General features: G+C 46.1%; 1 protein-coding gene across 1 annotated transcript in view; it reads right to left on the bottom strand.

The window, feature by feature from the left end:
* Positions 1-22,024, bottom strand: part of vps35l (VPS35 endosomal protein sorting factor like) — a 158,850-nt gene that overhangs the window by 2,887 nt on the left and 133,939 nt on the right. Inside the window, 2 exon segments of the mRNA XM_072481891.1 lie at positions 5,841-5,987; positions 21,628-21,746. Coding sequence (XP_072337992.1) covers positions 5,841-5,987; positions 21,628-21,746 — 266 coding nt within the window.

Genomic DNA, 22,024 nt, shown 5'->3' with positions numbered 1-22,024 from the left:
ATGAAGCAGACAGGGTGTAGTGTTAATGAGGTCAGTCCATAAGAGGGTCATTTAGGAGTCTGGTGACAGTGGGGAAGAAGCTGTTTTTGAGTCTGTTCGTGCGTGCTCTCAGACTTCTGTATCTCCTGCCCGATGGAAGAAGGTGGGGACGTAAGGGTACACAGCTGAGTCCTTTGCCGAGTACAACACGCTCAGCCTCAAGAGACGGGAAGGTTGGAGGGTATGGTGAACACGCGGCAAGGAATGGGGCGCGAAGAAATGGGGTACGAGGGATTGGGACTGGTGGAGGGCCTAGGATGGACAGTGGTGTTGATAAGTTGTTGAAGGTCGTGCTCCTTAAACATCTGCAAGAAACAGGAAAAGTTTCTTGTTAAGGAGTTGACCCCCTCCCCTTCCCAGAATCCCCCCATCCACTTGGAAACACCTCACCCAGTATCGATCCCCTCCCCCCACCATTCACACCTCACAGGACCATCGAAACCCGCTCAACCAGACTCCAACGACGGCGACCCCTCCCCCACCACACTCCTGTTCACTAGTCAATCTTAGGGAAAATCATTTTAAATATCGGGAATTTTTTGATGGCAATGAGGGCTGATGTGATGTACAGGAACTTCCAAAAGTCATTTGATACAGAGATAACCAACAGACTCGAGTTCACCTCTGAAGGGGGTGCAGGAGGAGAGGGACCTGGGGGTATATATATGCATCAAACCATTGACGGTGACAGGATGTGGAGATGCCGGCATTGGACTGGGGTGAGCACAGTAAGAAGTCTTACAACACCAGGTTAAAGGCCAACAGGTTTGATTCAATCACTAGCTTTCGGAGCGCTCACCTGAGGAAGGAGCAGCGCTCCGAAAGCTAGTGTTTGAAACAAACATGTTGGACTTTAACCTGGTGTTGTAAGACTTCTTACTTGATTAATAGGGACATAGAGTACAAGGGTTATGTGGTTTGTGTAAGACACTATTTCAGCCTGACCTGGAGCACTGCACCCAGCTCTGGGCACTGCACTTTTGGAATAATGTGCAGACATTGGAGAGAATGCAAAAAAGAGAAGGGTCCAGAGATAGAACAAAGAACAAAGTTCCAGCACAGGAACAGGCCCTTCGGCCCACCAAGCCCGCGCCGATCCAGATTCCTTATTTAGACCTACTACTTATTGCCCAAACAATCTGTATCCCTCCATTCCCCGCCCATTCATGTGTCTATCAAGATCCATTTTAAACATTGGTATCGTTCCTGCCTCCACCACCTCCACTGGCAACGCGTTCCAGGCACCCACCACCCTCTTGTGTGAAAAACCTTCCCCGCACATCTCCCCTAAACTTTTCCCCTTTGTAATTGACACTTCCACCTGGGAAAAAGCCTCTGACTATCCACCCTGTCTATGCCTCTCAAAATTCTGTCGACCTCTATCAGGTCTCCCCTGAGCCTCTGTCTTTCCAGTGAAAACAATCCCAGTTTATTCAACCTCTCCTCATAGCCAACATCCTCAAGACCAGGCAACGACCTGGCGAACCTTCTTTGCACTCTCTCCAAAGTCTCCATGTCCTTCTGGTGGTGCTGCGACCAGAACTGCACGCAATATTCCAAATGTGGCCTAACTAAAGTTTTATACTACTGGAACATAGCCAACTCTTGTACTCAACGCCCCGGCCGATGAAGGCAAGAATGCCATATGCCACCTTACATTGCCACTTCCATGGAACTATGGACCCGAATGCCCAGATCCCTCTGTCAATGCTCCTAAGGGTTCTGCCATTTACTGTATAACTCACACCTGAATTTGATCTTCCAAAATGCATCACCTCACATTTGTCCGGATTGACGTCCATCTGCAATTTCTCTGCCCAACTCTCCAATCTATCAATACAGTCCCCTTCACTGTCTGCAACTCCACCTATCTTAGTGTCATCTGCAACATTTACATTTTCCTCCAGATCATTTATATGTATTACAAACAACAGAGATCCCAGCACGGATCCCTGTGGAACACCACTAGTTACAGATCTCCATTCTGAAAAACTCCCTTCCACTGTTCGTCTATCTCCTGTTGCCAAGCCAGTTCTTTATCCATCTAGCTAGCACCACCAATCCCATACGACTTTACCTTCCGTACCAGTCTGCTATGAGGGACCTTGTCAAACGCCTTACTAAAGTCCATGAAGACAACATGGACTGCCTTTCACTCATCAATTAATTTTGCCACCTCCTCAAAAAATTATCAAGTTGGTAAGACATGACCTTCCCGCACAAAACCGTGTTGCCCGTCGCTAACAAGTCCATTCGTTTCCAAATGTGAATAAATCCTGTCCCTCAGTATCTTCTCCAACAGCTTCCCCACCACTGACGTCAAGCTCACCGGCCTGTAATTACACGGATTATCCCTACTGAAGAACCTCAGTTAGGAGGATCGAATGGAGACGTTGGGGCTGTTTTCCTTGGAGAGAAGGCGGCTGAGGGGAGATTTGATAGAGATGTTCAAAATCATGACTGGCCTGAACAACTGTTACCGATCATGAAAGGATTAAAAACACGAGGGCATAAATTTACAAAAGAAGCAAAAGTGACACGAAGAAGACCTCTTCACACAGCGAGTGGTCAGGATCCGGAATGTTCTGTCTGTGAGTGTGGTGGAGGCAGATTCACACAGCGAGTGGTTAGGGTCTGGAATGTTCTATCTGAGAGCGAGAGAGGCAGAGTCACACAGCGAGTGGTTAGGATCCGGAATGTTCTGTCTGAGAGTGAGAGAGGCAGATTCACACAGCGAGTGGTTAGGATCCGGAATGTTCTGTCTGAGAGTGAGAGAGACAGATTCACACAGCGAGTGGTTAGGATCCGGAATATTCTGTCTGAGAGCGAGAGAGACAGATTCACACAGCGAGTGGTTAGGATCCGGAATGTTCTATCTGAGAGCGAGAGAGACAGATTCACACAGCGAGTGGTTAGGATCCGGAATGTTCTATCTGAGAGCGAGAGAGACAGATTCACACAGCGAGTGGTTAGGATCCGGAATGTTCTGTCTGAGTGTGTGGTGGAGACAGATTCACACAGCGAGTGGTTAGGGTCTGGAATGTTCTATCTGAGAGCGAGAGAGACAGATTCACACAGCGAGTGGTTAGGATCCGGAATGTTCTATCTGAGAGCGAGAGAGACAGATTCACACAGCGAGTGGTTAGGATCCGGAATGTTCTGTCTGAGAGTGTGGTGGAGACAGATTCACACAGCGAGTGGTTAGGATCTGGAATGTTCTATCTGAGAGCGAGAGAGACAGATTCACACAGCGAGTGGTTAGGATCCGGAATGTTCTGTCTGAGAGTGTGGTGGAGACAGATTCACACAGCGAGTGGTTAGGATCCGGAATGTTCTGTCTGAGAGAGAGTGAGTGAGAGAGATTCACACAGCGAGTGGTTAGGATCCGGAATGTTCTGTCTGTGAGTGTGGTGGAGGCAGAGTCACACAGCGAGTGGTTAGGATCCAGAATGTTCTGTCTGTGTGTGGTGGAGACAGATTCACACAGCGAGTGGTTAGTATCTGGAATGTTCTGTCTGAGAGTGAGACAGATTCACACAGCGAGTGGTTAGGATCTGGAATGTTTTGTCTGTGAGTGTGGTGGAGGCAGAGTCACACAGCGAGTGGTTAGGATCCAGAATGTTCTGTCTGAGAGTGAGAGAGACAGATTCACACAGCGAGTGGTTAGGATCTGGAATATTCTGTCTGAGAGTGTGGTGGAGACAGATTCACACAGCGAGTGGTTAGGATCTGGAATGTTCTGTCTGAGAGTGAGACAGATTCACACAGCGAGTGGTTAGGATCCGGAATGTTCTCACTGAGAGTGAGAGAGACAGATTCACACAGCGAGTGGTTAGGATCCGGAATGTTCTGTCTGAGAGTGTGGTGGAGACAGATTCACACAGCGAGTGGTTAGGATCTGGAATGTTCTGTCTGAGAGAGAGACAGATTCACACAGCGAGTGGTTAGGATCCGGAATGTTCTGTCTGAGAGTGAGAGAGACAGATTCACACAGCGAGTGGTTAGGGTCTAGAATGTTCTATCTGAGAGTGAGTGAGACAGATTCACACAGCGAGTGGTTAGGATCCGGAATGTTCTGTCTGAGAGTGAGAGAGATTCACACAGCGAGTGGTTAGGATCCGGAATGTTCTGTCTGAGAGTGTGGTGGAGACAGATTCACACAGCGAGTGGTTAGGATCCGGAATGTTCTGTCTGGGAGTGAGAGACAGATTCACACAGCGAGCGGTTAGGATCTGGAATGTTCTGTCTGAGAGTGAGAGACAGATTCACACAGCGAGTGGTTAGGATCCGGAATGTTCTGTCTGAGAGTGAGAGAGACAGATTCACACAGCGAGTGGTTAGGATCCAGAATGTTCTGTCTGAGAGTGTGGTGGAGACAGATTCACACAGCGAGTGGTTAGGATCCGGAATGTTCTGTCTGAGAGTGAGAGAGACAGATTCACACAGCGAGTGGTTAGGATCCAGAATGTTCTGTCTGAGAGTGTGGTGGAGACAGATTCACACAGCGAGTGGTTAGAATCCGGAATGTTCTGTCTGAGAGTGAGAGACAGATTCACACAGCGAGTGGTTAGGATCCAGAATGTTCTGTCTGAGAGTGTGGTGGAGACAGATTCACACAGCGAGTGGTTAGGATCCGGAATGTTCTGTCTGAGAGTGTGGTGGAGACAGATTCACACAGCGAGTGGTTAGGATCCGGAATGTTCTGTCTGGGAGTGAGAGACAGATTCACACAGCGAGCGGTTAGGATCTGGAATGTTCTGTCTGAGAGTGAGAGAGACAGATTCACACAGCGAGTGGTTAGGATCCAGAATGTTCTGTCTGAGAGTGTGGTGGAGACAGATTCACACAGCGAGTGGTTAGGATCCGGAATGTTCTGTCTGAGAGTGTGGTGGAGACAGATTCACACAGCGAGTGGTTAGGATCCGGAATGTTCTGTCTGAGAGTGAGAGAGACAGATTCACACAGCGAGTGGTTAGGATCCGGAATGTTCTGTCTGGGAGTGAGAGACAGATTCACACAGCGAGCGGTTAGGATCCGGAATGTTCTGTGAGTGTGGTGGAGGCCGATTCACACAGCGAGTGGTTAGGATCCGGAATGTTCTGTCTGAGAGTGTGGTGGAGACAGATTCACACAGCGAGTGGTTAGGATCCGGAATGTTCTGTCTGAGAGTGAGAGAGACAGATTCACACAGCGAGTGGTTAGGATCTGGAATGTTCTGTCTGAGAGAGAGAGAGACAGATTCACACAGCGAGTGGTTAGGATCCGGAATGTTCTGTCTGTGAGTGAGAGAGACAGATTCACACAGCGAGTGGTTAGGATCCGGAATGTTCTGTCTGTGAGTGAGAGAGACAGATTCACACAGCGAGTGGTTAGGATCCGGAATGTTCTGTCTGAGAGTGAGAGAGACAGATTCACACAGCGAGTGGTTAGGATCCAGAATGTTCTGTCTGAGAGAGAGACAGATTCACACAGCGAGCGGTTAGGATCCGGAATGTTCTGTGAGTGTGGTGGAGGCCGATTCACACAGCGAGTGGTTAGGATCCGGAATGTTCTCTCTGAGATTATGGGGGAAGCAGGTTCAATTGAAAAATTCACATGGGAATTAGATTGCTATCTGAAAAAGAAGAATGTCCAGGATTACGAGGAGAAGGTAAGAGTGGCACTAGGTGAATTGCTCATTTGGAGAGTTGCTGCAGACACGACGGACCGAGTGGCATCTTTTTGCATAGTAACAATTCTGTGAGTCAAGCATGTCCTAAAATGACAAGTGATGCACCATCGCTCTCGTATTCTGTCCTTACCATGGTTTTGGTGTCAGCAAACCCATGTTTTTGGGCGAGATTCCATAAATTTACCGTTAGCTGATTAAGCTTATTGTTCTGCAGGTCTCCATGGGTAACAATACTGTTAAACAAAGATAAAGCCAATGCACTCTGTCGCTTCAAAGTCTGTAAAATAGAAAAGGCAGAAAAAGTATTTTATATTATATAAAATGAAAACAAATAATCTTAACGCCAGACATCTGCCGTGATCCTGCATATTGTTTAGGTCCAGATATCGAACATTTAAAAAATGATACTTTTTATATATTTGTTCTCGGGATGTGATGCTTCCCATCCCGAATTGCTCGAGAAGGTGGTGGTGAGCCACCTTCTTCAACCTCCGCAGTACACGCTGCGTAAGTACACCCACAGGGCTGTTAGGAAGGGAGCGTCAATATTTTGAGCCAGTGACAACAAGCAAACGGCTGACAGTTTCAAATCAGGATGACGTGTGTCTTGGAGGGGAACATGCAGGAGGTGGTGTTTCCATTCACCTGCTGCCTTTGTCCTTCTACGTGATGGAGTTTGTGGGTTTCAAAGTGCTGCTGTTGAAGGATTGATGAGTTGCTGATGTCCTGTAGATGGCACTGTTAGGAACAATGTGTAGCTTTAAGTTCAATTTATATTTAGAATTTGAATGTTAAGAAAAGTGAAACCAGGGCAACCCAAAGATGTGCCGGCTAGGTGGATTGGCCACGCTAAATTGTCCCTTAATTGGAAAAATAAATTGGGTACACTAAATGTTTAAAAAAAAGTGAAAGCCGTGTTTAGTTTCATCGAGGTTTTTGTAAGCTGGATGACATGAAGTCCGGCCCTCGAAATGTATACATGGAGTTTTAATGAGGTTTTACACTCTTGGAGTGAAGAGATGGGTTAATCATTTTAATAATAAACAGTAGAAAAAAATGTGCTACTACCTAGCAAAAGGTAAGAGGCGTGGATGTTCTGCACAATTCGCGATTCCTCAGATAATGAAGCAGTCCGTGTCCAAATGCAGCAAGACCTGGACAATATCCAGGCTTAGAATCATAGAAGTTTACAGCATGGAAACAGGCCCTTCGGCCCAACCAGTCCATGCCGCCCAGTTTTTTACCATTAAGCTAGTCCCAGTTGCCCGCACTTGGCCCATAACCCTCTATACCCATCTTACCCATGTAACCATCTAAATGCTTTTTGAAAGACACAATTGTACCCGCTTCTACTACTACCTCTGGCAGCCCATTCCAGACACTCACTACCCTCTGAGTGAAGAAATTGCCCCTCTGGGCCCTTCTGAATCACTCCCCTCTCACCTTAAACCTATGCCCTCTAGTTTTAGACTCCCCTACCTTTGGGAAAAGATGTTGACTATCTACCTTATCTATGCCCCTCATTATTTTATAGACCTCTATAAGATCACCCCTAAGCCTCCTACGCTCCAGGGAAAAAAGTCCCAGTCTATCCAGCCTCTCCTTATAACTCAAACCATCAAGTCCCGGCAACATCCTAGTAAATCTTTTCTGCACTCTTTCTAGTTTAATAATATCCTTTCTATAATAGGGTGACCAGAACTGCACACAGTATTCCAAGTGTGGCCGTACCAATGTCTTGTACAACTTCAACAAGACGTCCCAACTCCTATATTCAATGTTCTGACCAATGAAACCAAGCATGCCGAATGCCTTCTTCACCACCCTGTCCACCTGCGACTCCACCTTCAAGGAGCTATGAACCTGTACTCCTAGATCTCTTTGTTCTATAACTCTCCCCAACGCCATACCATTAACTGAGTAGGTCCTGGCCTGATTCGATCTGCCAAAATGCATCACCTCACATTTATCTAAATTAAACTCCATCTGCTTGGGCTGACCAATGGCAAGTTACATTCATGCCACACAAGTGGCAGGCAATGACCATCTCCAACAAGAATGAAAATGAAAATCGCTTATTGTCACAAGTAGGCTTCAAATGAAGTTACTGTGAACATAGAACATAGAAAATACAGCACAGAACAGGCCCTTCGGCCCACGATGTTGTGCCGAACCTTTGTCCTAGATTAATCATAGATTAATCATAGATTATCATTGAATTTACAGTGCAGAAGGAGGCCATTCGGCCCCTTGAGTCTGCACCAGCTCTTGGAAAGAGCACCCTACCCAAACTCAACACCTCCACCCACCACCAAGGGCAATTTGGACATTAAGGGCAATTTATCATTGGCCAATTCACCTAACCCGCACATCTTTGGACTGTGGGAGGAAACCGGAGCACCCGGAGGAAACCCACGCAGACACGGGGAGGACGTGCAGACTCCGCACAGACAATGACCCAAGCTGGAATCGAACCTGGGACCATGGATCTGTGAAGCAATTGTGCTATCCACAATGCTACCGTGCTGCCCTTAAGAACAAATAAATCTACACTATATCATTTTCCCGTAATCCATGTACCTATCCAACAGCTGCTTGAAGGTCCCTAATGTTTCCGACTCAACTACTTCCACAGGCAGTGCATTCCATGCCCCCACTACTCTCTGGGTAAAGAACCTACCTCTGATATCCCTCCTATATCTTCCACCTTTCACCTTAAATTTATGTCCCCTTGTAATGGTGTGTTCCACCTGGGGAAAAAGTCTCTGACTGTCTACTCTATCTATTCCCCTGATCATCTTATAAACCTCTATCAAGTCGCCCCTCATCCTCCTCCGCTCTAATGAGAAAAGGCCTAGCACCCTCAACCTTCCCTCGTAAGACCTACTCTCCATTCCAGGCAACATCCTGGTAAATCTTCTTTGCACCTTTTCCAGAGCTTCCACATCCTTCCTAAAATGAGGCGACCAGAACTGTACACAGTACTCCAAATGTGGCCTTACCAAGGTTTTGTACAGCTGCATCATTACCTCATGGCTCTTAAATTCAATCCCTCTGTTAATGAACGCGAGCACACCATAGGCCTTCTTCACAGCTCTATCCACTTGAGTGGCAACTTTCAAAGATGTATGAACATAGACCCCAAGGTCTCTCTGCTCCTCCACAATGCCAAGAACTCTACCGTTAACCCTGTATTCCGCATTCATATTTGTCCTTCCAAAATGGACAACCTCACACTTTTCAGGGTTAAACTCCATCTGCCACTTCTCAGCCCAGCTCTGCATCCTATCTATGTCTCTTTGCAGCCGACAACAGCCCTCCTTACTATCCACAACTCCACCAATCTTCGTATCGTCTGCAAATTTACTGACCCACCCTTCAACTCCCTCATCCAAGTCATTAATGAAAATCACAAACAGCAGAGGACCCAGAACTGATCCCTGCGGTACACCACTGGTAACTGGGATCCAGGCTGAATATTTGCCATCCACCACCACTCTCTGACTTCTATCGGTTAGCCAGTTCGTTATCCAACTGGCCAAATTTCCCACTATCCCATGCCTCCTTACTTTGTGCAGAAGCCTACCATGGGGAACTTTATCAAATGCCTTACTAAAATCCATGTACACTACATCCACTGCTTTACCTTCATCCACATGCTTGGTCACCTCCTCAAAGAATTCAATAAGATTTGTAAGGCAAGACCTACCCCTCACAAATCCGTGCTGACTATCCCTAATCAAGCAGTGTCTTTCCAGATGCTCAGAAATCCTATCCTTCAGTACCCTTTCCATTACTTTGCCTACCACCGAAGTAAGACTAACTGGCCTGTAATTCCCAGGGTTATCCCTAGTTCCTTTTTTGAACAGGGGCACGACATTCGCCACTCTCCAATCCCCTGGTACCACCCCTGTTGACAGTGAGGACGAAAAGATAATTGCCAACGGCTCTGCAATTTCATCTCTTGCTTCCCATAGAATCCTTGGATATATCCCGTCAGGCCCGGGGGACTTGTCTATCCTCAAGTTTTTCAAAATGCCCAACACATCTTCCTTCCTAACAAGTATTTCCTCGAGCTTACCAATCTGTTTCACACTGTCCTCTCCAACAATATCGCCCCTCTCATTTGTAAATACAGAAGAAAAGTACTCATTCAAGACCTCTCCTATCTCTTCAGACTCAATACACAATCTCCCGCTACCTTGATCGGACCTACCCTCGCTCTAGTCATTCTCATATTTCTCACATATGTGTAAAAGGCCTTGGGGTTTTCCTTGATCCTACCCGCCAAAGATTGTTCATGCCCTCTCTTAGCTCTCCTAATCCCTTTCTTCAGTTCCCTCCTGGCTATCTTGTATCCCTCCAATGCCCTGTCTGAACCTTGTTTCCTCAGCCTTACATAAGTCACCTTTTTCCTCTTAACAAGACATTCAACCTCTCTTGTCAACCATGGTTCCCTCACTCGACCATCTCTTCCCTGCCTGACAGGGACATACATATCAAGGACACGTAGCACCTGTTCCTTGAACAAGTTCCACATTTCACTTGTGTCCTTCCCTGCCAGCCTATGTTCCCAACTTATGCACTTCAATTCTTGTCTGACAACATCGTATTTACCCTTCCCCCAATTGTAAACCTTGCCCTGTTGCACGTACCTATCCCTCTCCATTACTAAAGTGAAAGTCACAGAATTGTGGTCACTATCTCCAAAATGCTCCCCCACTAACAAATCTATCACTTGCCCTGGTTCATTACCCAGTACTAAATCCAATATTGCCCCTCCTCTGGTTGGACAATCTACATACTGTGTTAGAAAAGCTTCCTGGACACACTGCACAAACACCACCCCATCCAAACTATTTGATCTAAAGAGTTTCCACTCAATATTTGGGAAGTTAAAGTCGCCCATGACTACTACCCTATGACTTCTGCACCTTTCCAAAATCTGTTTCCCAATCTGTTCCTCCACATCTCTGCTACTATTGGGGGGCCTATAGAAAACTCCTAACAAGGTGACTGCTCCTCTCCTATTTCTGACTTCAACCCATACTACCTCAATAGGGTGATACTCCTCAAACTGCCTTTCTGCAGCTGTTATACTATCTCTAATTAATAATGCCACCCCCCCACCTCTTTTACCACCCTCCCTAATCTTATTGAAACATCTATAACCAGGGACCTCCAACAACCATTTCTGCCCCTCTTCTATCCAAGTTTCCGTGATGGCCACCACATCGTAGTCCCAAGTACCGATCCATGCCTTAAGTTCACCCACCTTATTCCTGATGCTTCTTGCGTTGAAGTATACACACTTCAACCCATCTCCGTGCCTGCAAATACTCTCCTTTGTCAGTGTTCCCTTCCCCACTGCCTCATTACAAGCTTTGGCGTCCTGAATATCGGCTACCTTAGTTGCTGGACTACAAATCCGGTTCCCATTCCCCTGCCAAATTAGTTTAAACCCTCCCGAAGAGTACTAGCAAACCTCCCTCCCAGGATATTGGTGCCCCTCTGGTTCAGGTGCAACCCGTCCTGCTTGTACAGGTCCCACCTTCCCCAGAATGCGCTCCAATTATCCAAATACCTGAAGCCCTCCCTCCTACACCATTTCTGCAGCCACGTGTTCAACTGCACTCTCTCTCTATTCCTAGCCTCGCTATCACGTGGCACCGGCAACAAACCAGAGATGACAACTCTGTCTGTCCTGGCTTTCAACTTCCAGCCTAACTCCCTAAACTTGTTTATTACCTCCACACCCCTTTTCCTACCTATGTCGTTGGTACCAATGTGCACCACGACTTCTGGCTGCTCACCCTCCCCCTTAAGGATCCTGAAGACACGATCCGAGACATCCCTGGCCCTGGCACCCGGGAGGCAACATACCTTCCGGGAGTCTCGCTCGTGACCACAGAATCTCCTATCTATTCCCCTAACCATTGAATCTCCTACAACTATTGCTTTTCTATTCTCCCCCCTTCCCTTCTGAGCCCCAGAGCCAGACTCAGTGCCAGAGACCTGGCCGCTAGGGCCTTCCCCCGGTAGGTCATCCCCCCCAACAGCATCCAAAACGGTATACTTGTTTTGAAGGGGAACGGCCACGAGGGATCCCTGCACTGTCGGCCTGTTTGTTTTTTTCCCCCTGACTGTAACCCAGCTATTCTTGTCCTGTACCTTGGGTGTGGTTACCTCCCTGTAACTCTTCTCAATCACCCCCTCTGCCTCCTGGATGATCCGAAGTTCATCCAGCTTCAGCTCCAGTTCCCTAACACGGTCTTTGAGGAGCTGAAGTTGGGTGCACTTCCCGCAGGTATAGTCAGCGGGGACACCGGTGGTATCCCTCACCACCCACATCCTACAGGAGGAGCATGTAACTGGCCTAGCCTCCATCCCCTCTTACCTTACAGAATATAGCTGCTGTGTGGACTAACTAGATCTCCGCCCTCCGACTCTGCTCCCAGTCAGCTACACTTCCTGTAAACTCCTGGCTCTCTTCGCACTCTTTGCGGAAATGTCGGAAACAAAATGAAAGGAGCACCTTACTCCCTCCTCACCTAACTCCCTCGGTCACCAAACTCTCACTGTCGCACTCAAAAATCACCAAATTCAGCACTCAGTGAAAAGCCCCTAGTCGCCACATTCCGGCGCCTGTTCGGGGAGGCTGGTACGGGAATTGAACCATGCTGCTGGCCTGCCTTGGTCTGCTTTCAAAACCAGCGATTTAGCCCAGTGTGCTAAACAAGCCCCTAAGAGAGAATCTATCCATCGCTTCAATGGCATAATCACGGAATTCCCCAACTAGCAACACCCTGGGGATACCATTTGAGCATAAACACAAGTGGACGAGCCATATTAATACTGTGGCTGCAAGAGCAGGTCAGAGGCTGGGAACCCTGCAGAGAGTAACTCACCCCCTGACTCCCCAAAACCTGCCCACAATCTACAAGTCAGGAGTGTGATGGAATACTCTCCACTTGCCTGGATGAGCGCAGCTCCAACAACACTCAAGAAGCTCATACCCATCCAGGACAAAGAAGCCCGCTTGATTGTTCTCCCCCTTCCACGAACATTCACTCCCTCCACCACCGATACACAGTGGCAGCCGTGTGTACCACCTGCAGGAACTCCTTACGCAGAACCTTCCAAACCTACTACCATCTAGAAGGACAAGGGAACACCAGCACCTGGAAATTCCCTTCTATGCCATTCACCATCCTGACTTGGGAATATATCGCCATTCCTTCACCATTACTGGGTCAAAATCTGGGAATTCCCTCCATAACAGCACTGTGGATGTACCTACACCACATGGACTGCAGCAGTTCCAGGCGGTAGCTCACCCCCACCTTCTCAAGGGTAATGAAGGATGTGCAATGAATGCTGGCCTAGCCAACGATGCCCACATCCCTTGAATTAATTTTTAAAAGGGTCCAGAGCCACAGAGAGACAGGCAAACACACAAGGGCAGTCAGTGTGTTGCAGAGAGTGCAGACAGAAGGTGTATTCTGTCTGAGAGAAATCCTGGGTAACTGAGTTTAGGGAACATGTGTTTGCTCTGAAATTGTAGCAATAGTCATGTGGGTTTTGGGGAGATACCAGCTGAAGGCTGTGAACGCTGAGATGTCGGGAAGTCTGGCAAAAGAAAACGGTTGGAAACTGAGCTAACCCATGCAAACAAAACTGGTGTTGAGACACTGGTAAATCTTCACTGGGGGTTTGGGGTCTGCTGGGATAAAGGAATAGTGAGTTTCAATAATTTTTTGATATCTGTATTGAAATCTTTCCATCTCATTTCATAGAATCATAGAATTTACAGTGCAGAAGGAGGCCATTCGGCCCATCGAGTCTGCACCGGCTCTTGGAAAGAGCACCCTACCCAAGGTCCACACCTCCACCCTATCCCCATAACCCAACCTAACACTAAGGGCAATTTTGGACACTATGGGCAATTTAGCATTGCCAATCCACCTAACCCGCACATCTTTGGACTGTGGGAGGAAACCGGAGCACCCGGAGGAAACCCACGCACACACGGGGAGGATGTGCAGACTCCGCACAGACAGTGACCCAAGCCGGAATCGAACCTGGGACCCTGGAGCTCTGAAGCATTTGTGCTATCCACAATGCTACCGTGCTGCCCACCTATCCACAATGCTAGTGTAACATTTGTCTAGTGTAACATTTTTGCTTAATAAATGTGTTATTCATTGTATTAACAGTATACTGTGCTCAGTAACTGGCCATCGTGGTTTCTAAAAGAAACAAAATTAGGTTCTACCGAGCCAGATTTCACTCTAGAATCTAACCCGTTCAGCATTAACTAGGATCGTAACAGTACGCACCGCTGCCACTGTGTGGCGGTGATGGAGGGAGCACACTTTCAAGGTGGTGAATGAGGAGCCAATCAATTGGGTTGCTTTGTCCTGGATGGCGTCAAGCTTCTTGAGTGTTGTTGGAGCTGCGCTCATCCAGGCAAGTGGAGAGTATTCCATCACATTCCTGACTTGTACCTTGTAGATGGTGGACAGACTTTGAGGATTCAGGGGGCGAGTTACTCGCCGTAGGATTCCCGCCCTATGACCTGCCCTTGTAGCCACAATATTTATAATAATTTACAGTATTTATAATAATTTACAGTATTTTTACAGCTGGTCCAGTTCAGTTTTGAGTCAATTTTTATTTATTTTTTAAACAATTGCTTTGGTACCGACAGGAGACGACGACATTAACTGCATTTTATAAACGTTATTTACTCCATGATAACACGGGTGAAGTTTGGTGGACCGCACTGCTGACGAAGCTGCGATTGAGGGGACACAGCAACAGGAAAGGGCAGGGAGTGAGTGAATGGGTGGGAAGCATAAACAGCAGCTTATGTAGCCCAGTGCTGAGAGGCAGCAGCTTATGGAGCCCAGTGCTGGGAGGCAGCACTCACATATAATGGTGGCGATAGGAGATTGGATTTTCAACCTTTGTGCAAGCAGGTTTCTCACAAGCTGTGGATGTTTCTCCCAGCTCGTTAGCAGTAATGCCCAGGAGATTAATCTTCTACTCTAGGATGCATAAATCCAGGTAGTGATCCTGTCCAACAAGAGAGAGTCCAACCCCTTCTCCAGGTTATTAAATGGCATCACCATCACCGAATCTGCTAACCTTCAACATCCTGGTGACCATCTCTGAACCAGATGTTCAATTGGCCCAGACACAAAGGCGGAGGTATTGGAGCAGGTCAGATATTAGTCAGGATACTCTGCAGAAAATGCACTAGCTGCAAGTGACAAGTCAGGACTGGAACATAATGATGTCTATTTCCATGCACAGGTGCAACTGTAACAAGAAGCTCAACACCATCTGAAACAATGCAGTGCACCCAGCACCAGGCTGCAATGTACTGCTTACTGGATGTACTGTAGCAATTCATCAAGGCTTCTTCAACAGCACTTTCCAAGTCCACAACTGCCCCATCTACAAGGACAAGAGCAGTAGTCGCTAGAGAAAACCATCACCTCCAGGTTCCCATCGATGTTACACACAATCCAGACCTGGATAAATATCACTCCGCTGGTGCTGGGAGCCATCTCCTTGAATCGCCGCACTCCATACAGTCTTCATCATTCTGCTGTCCAGTTGGACAAAACTGTGGCTTATCAAAGACTAGATGTCAGACAAGCAAACTGAACCCAGAAAGTAGAAAGAGTACCATGTAGATGAGGAGAAAGTGAAGGCCAAGATAAATGGATTCTATTGGGAAGGGAAACCATTGCTGGACAGAATTGAGAAGGAAAGGCAGTAGGAAAAGGGTTTCTTTTGAGACAAAAGATTTGAAAGAGACAAGATGCAAGAGAGAAACATCAGAGGAATAGGGAGGAAACGTGTCTTGATGTAGAGGGTCCAAATCAGAAGCGATGGCTATACAAGCAGCAGCCAAATAGATTTTGCTTTTACTTCAGAGACCTTCTTCAATCTTATTGGCACCATTGAGACAACATAATTCAATTTGAAACCTACAGCTGTCCCCAAGGGTCTTCTGGTTTCTATATTATCTCATTAATGATTCTAGTATCAAACTCCACAGCTCTTACAAAGCTTGACGTTAATAGGAGCGTGAAAGTCCATTATTTGCATCAGAGTATGAAATGCCATCCTATTTCCAGGGAGCTCAGTATTACTGACTCACATTGACACATATTTGTGTGTCTGGGATTCTTATTTTTTGGAAAATAAAGCAGCCCCAGTTTGGAATATAGCTCAGGTGCTACTGGACGCCTTTTTCCTACAAAACCACAAGATATTATAATCAGTTGTTTCCGCACACACATAGAACATGATAAAATAGGAAACTTGAATTATCTTCAAGCTTGCTATGACCATATTTATTCACCAGTGAAGAGCACATTTCCTTGGCTTTCCTCCCATGGATCTCGAATGTTTACGGATTGCGAACTTCAGACCCCTGCCAACACTAGTATAGCAATTCAATAACCATTGTCCCAATTGATGTTTCTATACAGTTATCACGATAAGGCCCTTATTGTTGGAAAACGAATATTGTTACAACCGCTTGGAGAGGTAAATATCAACTCCCCTATTTACCACTCTGGGTCTGGCTGTAACAGGGATTTTTAATGATTTTAATGAGGACGTGCTTTACCAATTTTGCAGGTGTCCCACTATGTATACTTTCAGATTATAGAGTAATAATCAGGCATGTTTTGAGTTTAAATCAAAGAACGAGCAAGTTTATTGACCTGGCTACCCGAATTTTTACAAAATGGGTATTAAGACGTCACATACATTCCCTAAGCCCCACAGACCTGCACAGATGGTAGAAAGTGGGGATATTTTAACAGTTCGTGAATCAAAGAAATAGATGGTTAAATGTCTCTGAACTGGTCTCGATGCAATGATTCTACTTTATAGTTGTTTGTTCAAGTGCCATCCTGGGTGTAACTGTATGGAGCAGATTTCCCTGTTTATCCCCAAAATCTCAGGATTGGCTACTCTGCAATATTGGTGATGTGACTCCTGCAGCCTTTCAGTAAATTCTTCTGATCTCTGCTTTCTTTAACAGCCTTGCTGACTATATTTCAGGATAGAAGACTGGCTGACGGACTGGAGACAGAGTCAGGACAAATGGGTCTTTTTCTGGATGGCAAGATGTGGACCTGTGCTATTTACAAGATAGCCATTTACAATCTATATTAACGACTTGGATACAGGGATGGAAGGTTCTTTAGCCAAATTTGCAGATGACACTAAAATAGGTGGGACAGTAAGTTGCAATGAGGAAATAAGAACCTTACAAATGGTTCTGGACAGGTTAGGAGAGTGAGCCAGATTGTGGCAGATGGAGTGTAACATGAATAAATGTGAGGTTATCCGATTTGATTGGAAAAATGGAAAGGCAACATATTATCTAAATGAGGAGAGGCTTTAACGTGCTTCGGTGCTAGTATGCAGCTACAGCGGGTAATAAGAAAGAGAAATGGAATTTTGGCATTTATAACTGAAGGAAGTGTACAAAAGTAGGGAAGTGTTGTTGCAACTGTATAAGGCATTGGGAGACCGCACCTGGAGTATTGAGTAGTTTTGGTCCCCTTATTGAGGAAAGATGTAATGGGATTGGAGGCAGTTCAGAGGAGACTCACTAGGTTGATTCCAGAGATGAGGGATGAGCAGTTTAGGCCGATACTGTCTAGAGTTTAAAAGAATGAGGGGAGATCTAATTGAGGTATACAAGATGATAAAAGATATTGACAAAGTAGAGCGGTTGCTTCCTCTTGTGGGGCAATCTAGAACGAGAGGTCATAGTTTTAGGATGAGGTAGCAGATTTAAAACAGAGATGAGAAGAAATTACTTCTCTGAAAGGGTTGTGAATCTGTGGAATTCACTCCTCCAGAGTGCGGTGGATGCCAGGACATTGCGTAAATTTGAGGAGATGGGCAGATTTTTAATTAGTAATGGGTTGAATGGTTATGGAGAACGGGCAGGGCGGTGGAGTTGAGATCAGCCATGATTGTATTGAATGGCGGAGCGGACTCGAGGGGCTGAATGGCCTAATCCTGCTCCTAGTTGTTATCTAATAGCCTCACATGTTTAACCACATCAAGTATACATCCCTTGCTGTGAAAATGTTATGGATTGCGCAAACAAACCTGTGAATTACACTTGTCTTTTTGGTTCAGAAATAGTTCAGCTCAAGCGTGTGACATTTTTTGGTTACTGTAGCAATTACTGCTGCCTAGTTCCTCAATTATCGCCAAAAGTAAGGTTCCCACATTTTGAGAACAAATTATTGCTGCAGGAAACAGATCATAGGAAAGGGAACCGGTTTACCACACCGCAAACATAAGGTGCCCCAGGCGAAAGAGCATGGCAGCAGATGGCACTGTGCATTATGGTCAGCAGCACCATACAAAGAACGTGAATGCAGTAAGTTTAATAATCTAACCAAGAGGGCAACAGTCTGTCGGTGCTTGAACAGCTCGGATATGAAACTAGCAGCTGTAACTTGTCTCCAATCAGTCCTTGCGAGATTGTCCATCTGCTGATTCGAGATAATTCACTCTGTGCACCATCCTCTCTATTTCATGCCCCATTGCCCCTTTCTTCAACACAAGCAGGCAAATGTTATGGGTCAAATAAGTCACTTATTAAATGGTGTCGCCCATTAACAATTTTTTTTTCTCAGAGGCTAGTGAGTCTTTGGAACTCTCTTCCTCAAAAGGAGGTGGAGGAAAAGCGTACGTCCCGTGCATCACCCAGGCTTGGCGGGCCGAAGGGCCTGTTCCTGTGCTGTATTGTTCTTTGTCAATTGTCTACAGAGCACATAGACAGTTGGGACTTGTGAAGCAAGGACATTCCAGCTTGCAACATGTGACAGATCATACGCGTGGGTTACTGTGCAAGAAGTCTAAGGTGTACACAGTGAAGGGTATCTCAAGGACATCCACCACGTACAGTACTGCCCTAACGGCACAGATCACCTATTCTGCCACCTTTAAAGATGACTTCTTCTTCAGCGATCCCTCTCTAACGAGTACGATTGTCCACCCAAGAGACTCTATGTCACTGGTCATGGGTTCTGGGGGGTCTTCCCCTGGCTGATGAGCTCCCCTATAGCTGCGTTTCCAACTGCACACTTGGCAGGTGTTTCCGGGAGATGGATCCTTGAACTCGAGATCGCTAGTATTCCTTTTGTATCATCGACAAACTTTGAAATTGTCCCCAGCACACCAAGATCTAGATATAGATCAGTAAAAGCGAGAGTCCCACTACTGATCCCTGGGGAACACTAGTCTACAAACCAGGCTCCAGCCCAAAGAGCATCTATTCGTCGTTACTCTGTTTCCTATAATTCAGCCAACTTTGTATCCACTTTGCGCCTGTCCCTTCTATTCCATGAGCTGTAACTTTTCTCAAGCCTGTTTGGCATGCCTTCTGAACGTCCATGTACATCACATCAACTGTATTACCCTCTCAACCCTCTGTGTTACCTCAACTCCAGCACCTCAACTCCAGGAAGTTAGTTAAACATGATTTCCCCTTGAGTAATCCACACTGGCTCTTTCTAGCAAACCCACATTTTTCCATGTGGCTACTAATTCTACCCCAAATAATTATTTCTTGAAGCTTGTCCACTGATGTTAAACTGACTGGTCTGTAATTGCTGGGGTTATCCTCACAATCTATTTTGAACAAGGGTCTAACATTTGCAATTCTCCAGTCCTCTGGCACCTCCAGAGTGTGGAGGAGACGGGAAGGTTGTGCCCAGCGCCCCGGCAATGTGAAAAACAAAATAAAATGAAAATCGCTTATTGTCACAAGTAGGCTTCAAATTGAGTTAACTGTGAAAAGCCCCTATTCGCCACATTCCGGCGCCTGTTCGGGGAGGCTGGTACGGGAATTGAACCGTGCTGCTGGCCTGCCTTGGTCTGCTTTAAAAGCCAGCTCTTTAGCCCTGTGCTAAACCAGCCCCAATGTCCATCGTCACTTCCTTCAATATCCTTGGATGCATCTCATCTGCTCCTGGTGCCTTATCAATCTTTAGTACTGACAGTCTATTTAACACTTCCCCCTTATAAACCCTAAAAAACACCTCCAACAATGCAGCATTCCTTCTGTTCAGTGTCAACCTACAATGTTTGCATTCAAATCTTTATAGTGGGATTGGAACCTGCGACCGTGTGACTGAGAGATGAGTGCGACCCATTGACTCTTGGTTGACAAGGAGACAGAAATTGAGATAAGGAACATGCTGATGACAGGTGTCAGGTCGAAAACACTGTTCAGAAGCAAAAGCACTTCAGAGAAGTAAAGTGAGATTGTGAGAAAAGACTGGCTGCCAACAGAACGAAGAATCCCAAAGTCTTGTATAGGCATATGAACAATAAAAGGGCAGTAAAAGGAGGCGAGCTGAGGAGAGATCAAAAAGGGAATATACACATGAAGGCAGGGGACATGGATAAGGTATTAAATGAATATTTTGTATCTGTCTTGGAGGTAGATGTTACCAGGACATGGTAGATGTTACCAGGACATGGTAGATGTTACCAGGACATCTTAGAACAGAGATGAGGAGAAATTTCTTCAGCCAGAGAGTGGTGGGTCTGTGGAATTCATTGCCACAGAGGGCGGTGGAGGCCGGGACGTTGAGTGTCTTTAAGACAGAAGTTGATAAATTCTTGATTTCTCGAGGAATTAAGGGCTATGGAGAGAGAGCGGGTAAATGGAGTTGAAATCATCCATGATTGAATGGTGGAGTGGACTCGATGGGCCAAATGGCCTTACTTCCACTCCTATGTCTTATGGTCTTATGGACATGGTGGATGTTACCAGGACATGGTGGATGTTACCAGGACATGGTGACAGAGGAGGAAACACTGTCTTTAGTAGTGTTCAAAATTGATAATGAAGAAGTATTGAATAGACTGTCGGTCCTGAAAGTTGACAAGGCACTGGGTCATTGACCTGACAATCCCATCCTCGTTCCCCGTCCCGTCCCCCCCGTTCCCGGACCAAAGATTAGTCTATCAGGGCCTTTTAAACTGAGGTGGGTCTGTTGGGTTGGGAAATTCCACCATCCATCTTGGTAGCAAACATCAAGCCTGATAACTCCAGGGGAGTATCTCAAATGGCAAAAGGGATGGGGCAGTGGGGACATTAGCACAGTGGTTAGCACTCAGCGCCAGCATCGATTCCAGGCTTGGGTCACTGTCTGTGCGGAGTCTGCACATTCTCCCTGCGTCTTCTCCGGGTGCTCCGGTTTCCTCCCACAAGTCCCAAAAGACGTGCTTGTTAGGTAATTTGGACATTCTGAATTCTCCCTCTGTGTACCCGAACAGGGGCCGGAATGTGGTGACTAGGGGCTTTTCACAGTAACTTCATTGCAGTGTTAACGTAAGTTAATGTAAGTGACAATAATAAAGATTATGTGTTTACGATTTTTTGGGGAGCACATCTCAAAGTGACAGGTTTGACTGAATCACCCAGTTACAGTACTTTTGTTCTGTTGCGTATGAGCAATGCTTATGAAAACCAAATTTTAAAGCTGTAACCTCAAATTATTCAAATATTTATAAAATACATTCTGAACAATTCAGTCAGACCATAATAATAATAATAATGTGTTGGAACTGATCTCTGTAGAAAAATCTAACGACTGCCATAGCTCCTATCAGTAGCTCCCAGCTCAGACTCGCAGCCAATTTCAACACCTGTCAAAGATTATGAATACGAGGGCAGTACTGGGTCAGTGAGTTGAAACATAAAGACACATTGTGCACTGTCCAACATATTACACATCTTGTATAAAGTACCCAGCCTGTACAGTGATACATGACCAAGGCCAGCTCTCAGGATGTGCTTTAAATAATGGTTTGAAAACGATACTGTTAACTTCAGATGATTGATCTAATACCTCATCTTTTCCAAGTGTCTTGAGGTGGTCCAAGATTTGTCCAATCAGAGTTTCAGAAAGCTTATTAATTTCAGCCAAGAATTTGGGGTCATTTCCGTAGAGGTTATCATTGGAATCAACTGTAAAACAAGAGTTTTCAGATAAGCTTTACAATACGATTCAAATCCCATTTCAACAGTAATGTTTAGTTCTTGCACGGATGTGTGAAAAAGACAGACTTTTTTTTTTAATAAGGTGCTGTCAGAGAGACAACAGATACTCCACCAAACCCCTCAATTCAGTGTTGTTCGCTGCTTCATTCAATGGTCAGCGACCTAATTCATTCACGGTGCCCTACGACAGCACACCCTGGGGATGGAACAATAGCATCCCCTTGCAGTCTGGAGCAGAAACCTGC

The sequence above is a fragment of the Scyliorhinus torazame genome, chromosome 17, assembly GCF_047496885.1.
Source record: "Scyliorhinus torazame isolate Kashiwa2021f chromosome 17, sScyTor2.1, whole genome shotgun sequence".
Lineage (NCBI taxonomy): Eukaryota > Metazoa > Chordata > Chondrichthyes > Carcharhiniformes > Scyliorhinidae > Scyliorhinus > Scyliorhinus torazame.
This window is presented reverse-complemented; position numbering and strand designations above follow the sequence as displayed.